The 12221-nt window shown below is 35.2% G+C and overlaps 2 protein-coding genes and 1 pseudogene across 2 annotated transcripts in view; 2 read left to right on the top strand and 1 right to left on the bottom strand.

The window, feature by feature from the left end:
- Positions 1 to 2996: 2996 nt before the first annotated feature.
- Positions 2997 to 4869, bottom strand: LOC107758101 (NADH dehydrogenase [ubiquinone] 1 beta subcomplex subunit 10-like). The gene is made up of 2 exons (XM_016575756.1): positions 4613 to 4869; positions 2997 to 3137 (listed from the first exon to the last, which is right to left on the bottom strand). The coding sequence occupies exons 1-2, from the start codon at positions 4758 to 4760 to the stop codon at positions 2998 to 3000; spliced, it is 288 nt and encodes a 95-aa protein (XP_016431242.1). The 5' UTR covers positions 4761 to 4869; the 3' UTR covers position 2997.
- Positions 4870 to 5536: 667 nt separating this feature from the next.
- On the top strand, positions 5537 to 7850 carry LOC107758100 (methionine-R-sulfoxide reductase B1-A-like; annotated as a pseudogene).
- A 1625-nt stretch (positions 7851 to 9475) lies between these two features.
- Positions 9476 to 12221, top strand: part of LOC107758093 (hydroxyacylglutathione hydrolase, mitochondrial-like) — a 6866-nt gene continuing 4120 nt past the window's right edge. Inside the window, exons 1-3 of the mRNA XM_016575750.1 lie at positions 9476 to 9496; positions 11638 to 11746; positions 11985 to 12088. Of these exons, the coding sequence (XP_016431236.1) occupies positions 9476 to 9496; positions 11638 to 11746; positions 11985 to 12088 (234 nt within the window). The remainder of the gene's footprint in view (positions 9497 to 11637; positions 11747 to 11984; positions 12089 to 12221) is intronic.

Below are 12221 nucleotides of genomic sequence, written 5' to 3' on the forward strand. Positions count from 1 at the left end.
TTTTGTAGCATTTTCCTTTAAATGTTAATGAGCTCTGCTGACCCCGCCCCTCTCTGAGGGACTGTTTACTTTAGCCGCATTCATCGTGAAACTTGCTAATTAGCACATTATTAGGAAAGGCTCGTTAAAAAAACCTTACACTCACTTCTGTAGATGAGGCTGGATCACGAATGATTCGCGCAAACAGATGCAGTTATGTAGATCGGGGGCGCATTCCCTTCAGAAACAAATGTAATCTACTGCGTCTTCAGCGGCTCAGATGTCGGGAGTAAATGACGACTGCTATGTTCATTATTACATCCAACAACAGAACACCTCAATCGCTTGGGAGTCATTCTTGTCTACATCTGCTCCGGTGGTGAAACAATGGCGGACTGATGACAGCTCACTCAGGGCGGAGCTAAGGTAAGACACCAGTCCAGTCTGTGCTGAAACGCCACTGTCAATCAGACTATCATGGGAGGGGCCGGCATCTGAGATTGGATCGATTTGAGAAAGGGGTAAAGATTTTAGTAGATTAACAAAAAAACCACTGGGTGGATTTGTATCATTTTAGGGTGGTTGTGTATACACACTGCCAACACACATTTCAGTTCAAACAACTTGTAAAAGTGCATGTAGCATTATATGACCCCTTTAAATGCACTATATAGGTGTTTATAACATGTTTTGCATCATAGCTGTTTAGTGTCATTTTAATTCACCTGGAATGCCGTACTAGTAAGATTTTTTTAATTTTTAATATTTTACTCACCAAGGCTGCATTTATTTGATTAAAAACAAAAATAGTAATATTGTAAAACATAATTTAAAAACTTGTCTGTTGTAATATATTTTTAAATATAATTTATTCCTGTGATGTAAAGCTAAATTTTCAGCATCATTACTGCAGTCTTTAGTGTCACATGATCCACCAGAAATCATTCTAATCTGCTGATTTTCAGCTCCAAAAACATTTGATATCAATGTTGAAAACAGTTGTGCTGATTATTATTTTTGTGGAAACTGCTAAATTTTTTCAGAATTGTTTAATGAGAAAGTTCAAAAGAACAAAGCAATGATCATTAATTAAATATTTGGCATACTGTTTGCTGAGGTCAACCCTCTTTGTGCAACATTAATGTGTACATCAGTGTACCTGCTGTCCAGTAGCTGCCACGATTGTCGGTACATTAGAAAACAAATCTTACTTGGCTGGAACACATATTTATAGAGAAGTGTATTGTGATTTACAGACTTTGAGCAGCAAATGTTAATAAGCCATTACATATGAAATAAACTATAATATGGTTTTTAAAATGTTGGAAACGTCTATACATTACCAACAACACAACTGATATTAAACTAAAGCACAAATGTGACCCTGGACCACAAAACCAGTCATAAGGGTCAATTTCTTGAAATTGAGATTTATACATCATCCAGGGTTCCCACTCTTTCATGAACACCACCTTAAACATGCAACTGCTCAAAACGTCAGTATTTTTTAAAAATATTTAATGAACATTTTAAACCTTGTATATGTGCAAATCTGCAAAAAAATATTAAGAAAATAAATTTTAAAAAATAGGACTTTCTATTTGCTTTTAAACTGTAAATCTTTTGACTGAATTTTTCCTCAGCCAAACCCCATTCCACAGCCATACCCGTCACACACCCAGTTTAAGAGCAGTGTTTTTCTTATTGTAAGTAGGAGCGCTTGTCCTACTAATTAAAAAAATTTAGGAGCACCTTCTGATCAATAATCAAAAATTCTGATCAAGAATTAGCCTTCATAATACGAGCTGACATTTGACTCAAAGTGATTTCAGGGGCATTTTCTTTATACCTTTGTAAATGCATTTTTCAAATTTTATTAAATGCATACAGTGTTTCCTCTAGGATTTTTTCCAGCTGTAGTGGCAGGACTATTTCTCATGGACCACGCGTTTGCGTTTTCATGTGGACGGAGATTTTTTTAAAAACGGAAGAATGAAAAACTCAGTTTATAAAAATACACATGTACGTGTGGACATGGCCTTATTTTAACTAAAAAAGACAAGTAAATAGTAAATAATAAAAAGCTCAGGACTCTAGGCTGTGCATCGTTTTTTTTTTTCTTCGTTTTTTTCGCGCTCCCCCATCTCCACCCCCAATCATTAATGCCGCTTGTTCTGTCTTTGACAGAACATATAGGACAATTTTGTAAATAGCGCCATAAACAAAATTTATTTCAAATTTAATTGAAGCACTTTCAAGGACCTATGTTTGTTTTCAAGTACTTTCCAGGCCTTGAATCCACATGTCTGAAATTCAAGTACTTTCAAGAAGCGTGGGAACCCTGTTTAATATCTTCATGGAACATGATCTCTTTCCAATAAACTTTATTTTACACTTCGATACACAGATGAGAGAGATTGACATAGAAAAGCCAAAGGAGAAGTTTATAGGTTTATGCCTGCTGTTGCTCTGCCATCATCCTCTCCTTCTGTTTCATCAGACACTTCCGTGCGCTGGCGTACGCACCAAGATCCCCATCTAGAAGAATTAAAGATGTTAACAGCCGGAAAATAACTCATGGACATTTATATAAACACTTTTGATTTCCTTGTCAACTTAAAAGCATTTTAGACAACATCTAGTACAACTGACTTGAAGTTGTCCCGTTGTGTTACATATTGAATGGATTTAAAGGGGTCATATGATGCTGCTAAAAAGAACATTATTTTGTGTATTTGGTGTAATGAAATGTGTTTATGCGGTTTAAGGTTCAAAAAACACATTATTTTCCACATACTGTACATTCGATGAAGGAGTGGACGCCTTTAAAAGGCGGGCTTGCGGCAACCACATGTGACGACCTGGACTCGCGGGCTGGACTCCGCTTCGTCCACGGTGAAAGCCGATCCGGTGATCCACAGCGCAAAAAATAAATAAATAGTGATTGTGTGCACAAAGCTTCATTATGTAATGCAATGCTTAACGATATAGTACTACAAGGCTTTCTGAGGCAACATACTAGTCTCTTCTCCACTGCATCTCGGCCTCATAATAGCACACATAATCTCCTTCCCGGCACTGAGTCAGCTCAGGAACACGGCGGAACTTCTGATGGTAGTAGTGAGACTTCTTACCGCTCTGGATGCCTTCGACAATGTCTGGTAGATCAAAAAGCAGGGCAATTAAATAAGGATCATGAATTACTAGCCAAATAGATTTTAGTTATCATTTGTTTTAGTCATTACAAGAATAGTTCACCGAAAAATGAAAATTTACTCACCCTCATGCCATCCAAGATGTAGGTGAGTCTGTTTTTCACCGGTACAGATCTGGAGAAATGTAGCGTTACATCACTTGCTCACCAATGGATCCTCTGCAGTGAATGGGTGCCGTCAGAATGAGAGTCCAAACAGCTGATTTAAAAAAACGCAATTAATCCACATGACTCCAGATCATCGATGAGTTTGTTTCTTCATCAGAACAGATTTGGAGAAATGTATCATTGCATCACTTGCTCATCAGTGGATCCTCTGCAGTGAATGGGTGCCGTCAGAATGAGAGTCCAAACAGCTGATTTAAAAAAACGCAATTAATCCACATGACTCCAGATCATCCATTAATGTCTTATGAAGCCAAAAGCTGTTTATATCAAACAAATTCATCATTAAGATGTTTTTAACTTAAAACCGGCTAAAATACAAGTCCTCTATCCATAATATTGCTTTCTCCAGTGAAAAATGTGTCTTGTCTGAATCAGGAGCGAAATATGCACAGATCAAGCACTGTTTATAAGAACAGAAAACAGTGCAAAACAGTTCTAAACAAATATGTTGGTGGATTTTTATGTGAGAGGACAACAGGGCATGAACTTTTTCACTAGAAGAAACATTATTAAGGATTATGGACTCGCTAGAAATGTTTGCTTAAAGTCAAAACGCCTCAATGGGTTTAGTTCTTACAAACACGCAGCTTTTCACTTCACAATATGTTAATTGATAGACTGGAGTCATGTGGATTATTGTGATGTTTTTATCAGCTGTTTGGACTCTCATTCTGACGGCACCCATTCACTGCAGAGGATCCATTGATGAGCAAGTGATGCAATGATACATTTCTCCAAATCTGTTCTGATGATGAAACAAACTCATCTACATCTTGGATGGTCTGAGCATTTTCAGCACATTTTTTGGGTAAACTATTTCTTCAATAACCTCTTTCTTTAATTCTGAAATAACAATAAATGAAACTAAACTAAAATCCATTGCTATTACAAAAACACAAACAACCAATAAGGAAAAAAAAGTCACAAAACTCCAAGAAAATCATCATAGTTTAACGAATATCTCCAATACTCATAACTCAAAAACTGATGCAACTTGACATAAGGGTTAAAAGTTTGTGTTTGATATTAAACAACATGGACACATGATACTTAGAAGAGATGCTGACTCTTAGGGTCATGCACATGCCTGTAAAGTGTGAATATTCAGAAATTACGTCCTCTTATACAAAGGTTAAAACACAAATGCATGTCCATAATGTGCCTTTCACACTTCAAGGGCTACTATATATCAAACTGGATGAATAAGCCTGTGTAAACAGTATCAGATGCACTAGTCAGGAGTCGCTTCACCTCTGAATGTAGTCACTGGCAAATCCACCGAGTAGTAGAAGAGCTTTGACAGTATTAAAGCTGGATTCGGCAGAACCGATTGTCTGTCCACCACTGGGGTCCGACTGGGAGGCTCTGGATACACATCTTTATCGTGATCTTTCGGCATTTTCGACCATTAATTGGAAGGGAAATCTAAAAAATCCTTTAATCGACCTCAATCTGCCGTCGCTCTCCTCCACAGTGCGCATGCGCGCTTCACACAACATGGCGAGAAAGGTCACCAAACTGCGACGAATAAACCGAGTGAAATGACTTTTATTTTATTGTATGTAAATCATTTTGATAAAACAAATATGCCATTAATCTGTCCAAAAAAAAAAGAAAAGAAAAAAAAAGACTATTTTATCTCCACGATTCGTTTGTAAACAGCCAGGTTGAAGGTGAAAGGTTATAGATGCAATTTTTTTTTCTGCAAATAGATGTCGTCGTTGCACTCATATGATATTGGATCACTTGGGACATTGATACATAAAGTTGTCAATTATAAAACTAAAACAGATGCAAATATAAAATGTAAAAAAAAAAAAAAAAAGTGATTTATAAACAAATAGGTCATTAAGGCTTCCCATTAAACCTGCATTACCTACTCTTCATACTCATCTTTATTTAAAAAAAGTTCTTAAACTTTCTATTTATAAGATTATATAATTTATGTAACACAGACTGGACATGTATGTGTGGTTTTAGTATGTAAATATGGTATAGTTGCACTGCAGTCAGTACTTTAGCTAATGTCTATTGTGTACTTGTTTCTTATGGTGGAGAAGCTATTATTTTGCTATAATATCTGGGCTTATTTATGATACTGTGTGTCTAATTTTTAAAAAATAACTTGACTGCAGATCCCTGCTGCTGTCATGCAATAGCGATTGTGTGGTCACGTGGTACAGACACGCTTCTCCCACCAGCTGAGGTTATAAAACACCAGTTGATACAGATAGTTACAATCGTTCGTCTGAACTTTATCACAGTCGGTGTAGTCATGTCTTTCTGTTCGTTCTCTGGAGGGGAGTTTTATAAAGGTCATTTTGAGACTGGTAAATTGACCCCGATGAAGCCTACTATACAACACATGTAAACATGGCAGCTTGTGTAATATCATGTATATGTAGTTTTCATTAGTAAAACTATGGGAAAGTCTTGTTTTAACGTTATGGCTCTTGTTGCTAAGAGAAGAAAGTTCTTGTTCAGCCTTTGTTTCAGATATAAAAGTACTTTTTGATATGATTTTTTGACATTTAATATTGCCAAAGCATCATAAAAAATGGTACAGTAAAAGTTAATGTATGTTAATGGTAATCGGATGTCTTTTTCTTCATTTATTTCTCAGTTATCAGTTTAATCTTATACATCAAGTTTTTTTAAGAGAATGTAGCTGAATAGTAGCATTAGTGACTTTCTGGCAAATTAGTAACTGCATAAAATAAGATTCAGAAATATTTTACACTGCCAGTGGGATTCTGACTGAGACTTACATGTGTGTTTCTTCTGCAGGCATGTATGTTTGTGCTGAATGTGGGCATGAGCTGTTCTCCAGCAGCTCCAAATATGAGCATTCATCACCCTGGCCAGCCTTCACAGAAACCATCCACGAAAACAGTGTCTAAACATGAGGAGAGATGGGGTGCTTATAAGGTGAAGGCTGAAGTGGTTTCCAGTCTGTTTCTTTTTTCTTTTATTTGTTTTGAGAATTTGAAGTACCTAAAGAAATAGTTCACCCCAATATGAAAAATTGCTGATAATTTACTCACTCTCATTCCATCCAAGATCTTCATCAGAACAGATATGTGACCCTGGACCACAAAACCAGTCATAAGTAGCATGGGTATATTTGTAGCAATAGCCAACAATACATTGTATGGGTCAAAATGATCGATTTTTCTTTTATGCCGAAAATCATTAGGATATTAAGTAAAGATCATGTTCCATGAAGATATTTTGTAAATTTCCTATCGTAAATATATCAAAACTTAATTTTTGATTAATAATATGCATTGCTAATAACTTCATTTGGACAACTTTAAAGGCGATTTTCTCAATATTTGGATTTTTTTGCACCCTCATATTCCAGATTTTCAAATAGTTGTATCTCAGCTAACTACTGTCCTATCCTAACAAACCATACATCAATGGGAAGCTTATTTGTTCAGCTTCCATATTATGTATACATCTCAATTTAAAAAAAATGGACCCTTATGACTGTTTTGTGGTCCAGGGTCACATTTGGTGAAATTTTGCATTTAGCAACAGTTTGGACTCTCATTCTGACGGCACCCATTCACTGCAGAGGATCTATTGGTGAGCAAGTGATGTAATGCTAAATTTCTCCAAATCTGTTCTGATGAAGAAACTAACTCATCTACATCTTAGGGTGAGTAAATTTGTAGCAAATTTGATTCCTTTAATCTCGGATCTGGAGAAAGTGAACATTGAATTCTGTATCATCTTATACAGGTTAAATGTGGTAAGTGTGGAAATGGTCTTGGCCATGAGTTTGTAAATGATGGACCCAAACACGGCCTCTCACGCTTCTGAATATTCAGCAGCTCTCTGAAGTTCATTCCTAAAGGTATACACAACAAATTGGTACAATTAAATTCAATATTTAATGTACCGCTATGCCATAAAACTATTAGAATTATCTGAATTTCTACACTAATGGCTGATAACACACGGCCTCTCACGCTTCTGAATATTCAGCAGCTCTCTGAAGTTCATTCCTAAAGGTATACGCAACAAATTGGTACAATTAAATTCAATATTTAATGTACCGCTATGCCATAAAACTATCAGAATTATCTGAATTTCTACACTAATGGCTGATAACATGATCTGTGCTATATTTCTTCAAGTAAGCACTTGATATCTACTTCTGTTTTATGTACAGAATGTCTTTTAATACGTTCGGTTTGTTGCATAACCCTCTTGTTTTCTTTCACAGTCAAGAATGAACAACAGTAGAGCCAGATGTTGGATAAGCATGTGAGGATGTTTCAGTAAGAGCGTATGGAGAAGCTCGGATGTGTTTTCCGTGTGGATGGTGTATGAAAGGCTCTGATGAAAAGCCCACAGAGGAACGATCAGAGCAGTGATGTGTAAACAGCCTCATGGGGAACATGAAGAAGCTTACTCCCAATAAATACGCACAACTATGCAAGATCAGAGCTTTTATAATATTCACGATATACACTATTGTTCAAAAGTCTGGGGTCAGTAAGGTGTTTTAATGTTTTTGAAAGAAGTCTCTTTTTATGCTCACCAAGGCTGCATTTATTTGATCAAAAATACAGTAAAAAACAGTAATATTTTGAAATATTATTACAATTTAAAATAACTCTTTTCTATTGTAATATATTTTAAAATGCAATTTATTCCTGTGATGCAGAGATGAATTTTCAGCATCGTTACTCCAGTATTCAGTGTCACTTGATCCTTCAGAAATCATTTTATTCTAATATGCTGATTTGATGCTCAAGAAACATTTCTTATTATTATCAATGTCGAAAACAGTTGTGCTGCTTCATATTTTTCTGGAAAGTCATGATACTTTTTTCAGGATTCTTTGATGTTCAAAAGAAGAGTATTTATTTGAAATAGAAATCATTTGTATTCAATGCGTCCTTGCTTATGAAATAAAAAAAAATCCTTACTGACCCCAAACTTTTAAATTGTAGTGTACATTTTATATTAGTTTGCCTGTTATAGATCAATAGTTACCTTTTAAAGTAAATAATTTGGTTACTTGATAACATGAGAATCACGAATACTGACTTAATCATTTCTGCAGCCCCGCTTGGTCATGCAGAGATAATCTTTTAGATATTGTTTAGCACATTTACCCCTTGAAATAATTTATGCATTAACATATTTAGAGCAATAGCAAAAGATACTGCTAAAAGAAAATAAAAGAATAAAAATAATAAAAGAAACTACTGCTGCTGTTTCTGTAGATCACCGTTTCAGTCACTGCAGAGATTTCAATCACTAAACCTTGGCTGCATGTAAACAGCTGGATTTTTCTGCTGTTACATATTGATGGAAACCCAAGAGATGTACAAAGTCTCAGGGATTAAAGTTCCGTCGCTACGACCGGATTTCCATCAGTTCATAAAGACAGTCACTTGCTTCATTCCTGAATGATTCAGCTGTTCGAACGAATCAATTGAATGAATGATCCAGTGATAAAATCAGTGACTTGCCACCACCTGCTGGCGGATTTAGTTTAATTTTTAGCGTATAATTTCAGTTATTTGAATCATATTTCTGTTTTCAAAATTTTATATTTAAAACATTAATCTCCACATGAATTTATGAATTTAACTGCGCTCATGCCACCTCTGAGCCTCATTAAATGTCTGAAAATGTACCTACAAGCCACTTTTGTGTTCTTCTGTGCCACCTCTGTAGTACAAATTAATTTATTAATACTAATTTCATATGATTGGTATCTTATTTGTCTTATTCTACATATTGTTTTAAATAGAAATTTAAAAAAGATTATAAACATAAATTTTTGAATTTGACATAGATGAAAATGGTGCCATTGCAAAGGTAAAAAGAATATACTCTTGTAAGTCACTTTAAAGGCAGGGTATGTGATTTTTCAAAAACACTTTAGAAAACTGATTCGGGCCGAATAGCAAAACAAACTTGTAGCCAATCAGCAATAAGGGGAGTGTCTACTCGTGATGTGGAGGAGAGAGCTTTCAGTGCATGGGACGGACATTAGCCGAAAGGTGCTCCTAAATATTTAAATTAGGAGGACAAGCCCTCCGAATTACAAGAAGAAAAAACAGCTCTTAAACTGGGTGTGTGACAGGTATGGCTGAGGAATGGGGTTTGGTCGAAGAAAAATTTTCAATCAAAAGATTTTTTTTGCTTTAACCCCTGCAATATAATAATAAGTAGAATAAGACAAATAAGTTACCAATCATATGAAATTAGTATTAATAAATTCATTTGTACTACAGAGGTGGCACAGAAGAACACAAACGTTTTCAGACGTTTAATGAGGCTCAGAGGTGGCATATGAGTGCAATTAAATTCATTAATTCATGTGGAGATTAATGTTTTAAATATAAAATTTTGAAAACAGAAATATGATTCAAATAACTGAAATTATATGCTAAAAATGAAACTAAATCCGCCAGCAGGTGGCGGCAAGTCACTGATTTTATCACCGAATCATTCATTCAATTGATTCGTTCGAGCGGCTGAATCATTCAGAAATGAAGCAAGTGACGGAACTTTAATCTCTGAAGATCTTCTTTTAAATGGGGTTAATAAATAAATTGTTTGTGAGAATGAATATGTAATGGAGCATGTTGATACTTTGAAAGTACATTCATAGTCTATGTAGAGGTCAATAAAAGCAACCTATGCCAGGACTGCAAAAGAAATATTTCTGTTTCTGTTTGTATATGGTATTTTATTTGCATTTTACAGGATAACGGGGTTTGTTAATTAAGAAAAAACATAAGCTATAAACATTTAATGTTAAAGCTGACCACTGATTTACTCCCAGTGAAACCACATCTGATTTTTAAAACAACCTGAATGTTGTAAAACTATAACAATTACAAATGGCTAATAGTTAACAAATTTTGCCTATATTATGTGTTAGACCTATGCACCATGTCATTATCACTTGAGAAAAATGCAACCACATGAAGATTTTTCTACATAATGTAAGGCTGAGCTGCTGTTTTCATGTTTCTTCCTGTCTCAATATGATCAGCCAAATCTCAGCCAAATAATGTCATATCCTAACAAACCGTACATCAATGGAAAGCTTATTTATTCAATTTCAAACAATTGACCCTTATGACTGGTTATGTGGTCCAGGGTCACATATGTCAATAACCTAGTCAATCTGATACAATCTGAGGTGTGTAAAACAAAGCTGCTCTGTTTAAAGAACATTTAGACCTGGTAAAATGTAAATTTGACATGTCATAACTTACAAGACCAGCGGTTCAAATAAAGCAAATCAACCTCAGATAATTTTGCAGAAAGAGAATGGCATAAGATGGCCACAAAATATGTAGTCAGATAAAAAAAACGATGAGTTGACAAATCGTAATTACGAGGTCAGGTGTGTTCAAGTCAGTTTAGTCGGCACAAGATGGCGGTGTACCTTCTTTTAATAAATTACAAGAAAATACAACAGGGTCTGCATTTTTTTTACTTGGATTTCATTAACTAGCTGCGTAACAAGAACATAACCAATTTGAGTGTAAATAGGTATTTGCACTTAGTGTAAATAGCATATTGCTAAAAATACTGCTATTTTCACTTAGTGTAAATAGAATCCATTGCTAATACGAGATTTGAAAAGGGAGGAAAAAAAAGTTCGGCAAAAGGCGGGATCGAACCCTGGTCGATCGCGTCAAAAAACTAAGGGCTTGCGCTTATCCATCTGCGCAACTGGAGCTGATAATTTACAGCCACTTTTAACTAAATGTAAATAGACACCCCGCATTTTTTATTCCATAGTAAGGGCAAAACCCTTTAAGAAACATTTCTGATTATTATCAGTGATGAACGAACAGTTCATATGTTTGTGAAAACCGTGATCCATTCAGGATTCTTTGATGAATAGAAAGATCAAAAGAACAGCATTTATTTGAAAGACACTGAAGACTGGAGTAATGATGCTGAAAATTCAGCTTTGCATCACAGGAATAAATTACTTTTCAAAATCAATTTCAACAGAAAACGGTTATTTTAAATTGCAATAATATTTCACAGTATTACTGTTATTACTATGTTTTGGATCATATAAATCTATCCTATACAGTAAATATGAGCCTAAGAGACTTCTTTATAAAACATTAAAAATGTTTACCAATCCTAAACTTTTAAATGGTATTGTATAATCACATGTGCTTAAATTGACTTTGAATGCAGTTTAGCCAATCAGAATCATCCATTTGATAGGATCTGTCAGTTTGATGATTTTCTTATTTTTTTGATTATTCCAGGTGGGCTCTCTGAATGTAAAGTGTTTGTCCACGCCGTGTCACACCAGTGGCCACACTTGCTATTTTGTAACAAAAGAAAACGGCACTGAACCACCAGCTGTGTTTACAGGTAAGACATAGTTTAACCGTGATCCATTCAGGATTCTTTGATGAATAGAAAGATCAAAAGAACAGCATTTATTTGAAATAGAAATCTTTTGTAACATTATAAATGTCATTACTGCCACTTTTGATCAGTTGAATGCATCCATAATGAATAAAGCAGAGCAGAGACTATTTTGACAGTCTGAAATATGATGAACTGTATTAACAATCCAGTTTTTTTGTTATGTTCACATTATTAACAGGCGATACTCTGTTTGTGGCCGGCTGTGGAAAGTTTTTTGAGGGTACCGCTGATGAGATGTATAAAGCCCTGATTGAGGTTTTAGGCCGTCTTCCTCCAGAGACGGTAACAGTTCCTCCATCTAAACCGAAATCTCTGCCTTTGTGCTATAAAATGTTACTGATTATTAAATATTAAAGCCATAAATGCTATTATAAAACGGATAGTTCCGGTCCTTGATTCTGATTGGCTGAGCCGC

This window comes from Sinocyclocheilus rhinocerous, unplaced genomic scaffold (genome assembly GCF_001515625.1).
Source record: "Sinocyclocheilus rhinocerous isolate Xijiao unplaced genomic scaffold, SAMN03320098_v1.1 scaffold234, whole genome shotgun sequence".
Lineage (NCBI taxonomy): Eukaryota > Metazoa > Chordata > Actinopteri > Cypriniformes > Cyprinidae > Sinocyclocheilus > Sinocyclocheilus rhinocerous.

Excerpts from the sequence above, each read along its gene's own strand:
- LOC107758101 (XM_016575756.1), bottom strand. The coding sequence starts at position 4,760 with ATGCCGAAAGATCACGATAAAGATGTGTATCCAGAGCCTCCCAGTCGG. Across the intron at positions 3,138-4,612 it reads GCCAGTGACTACATTCAGAG|ACATTGTCGAAGGCATCCAG; the intron begins GTGAAGCGACTC and ends TTGATCTACCAG.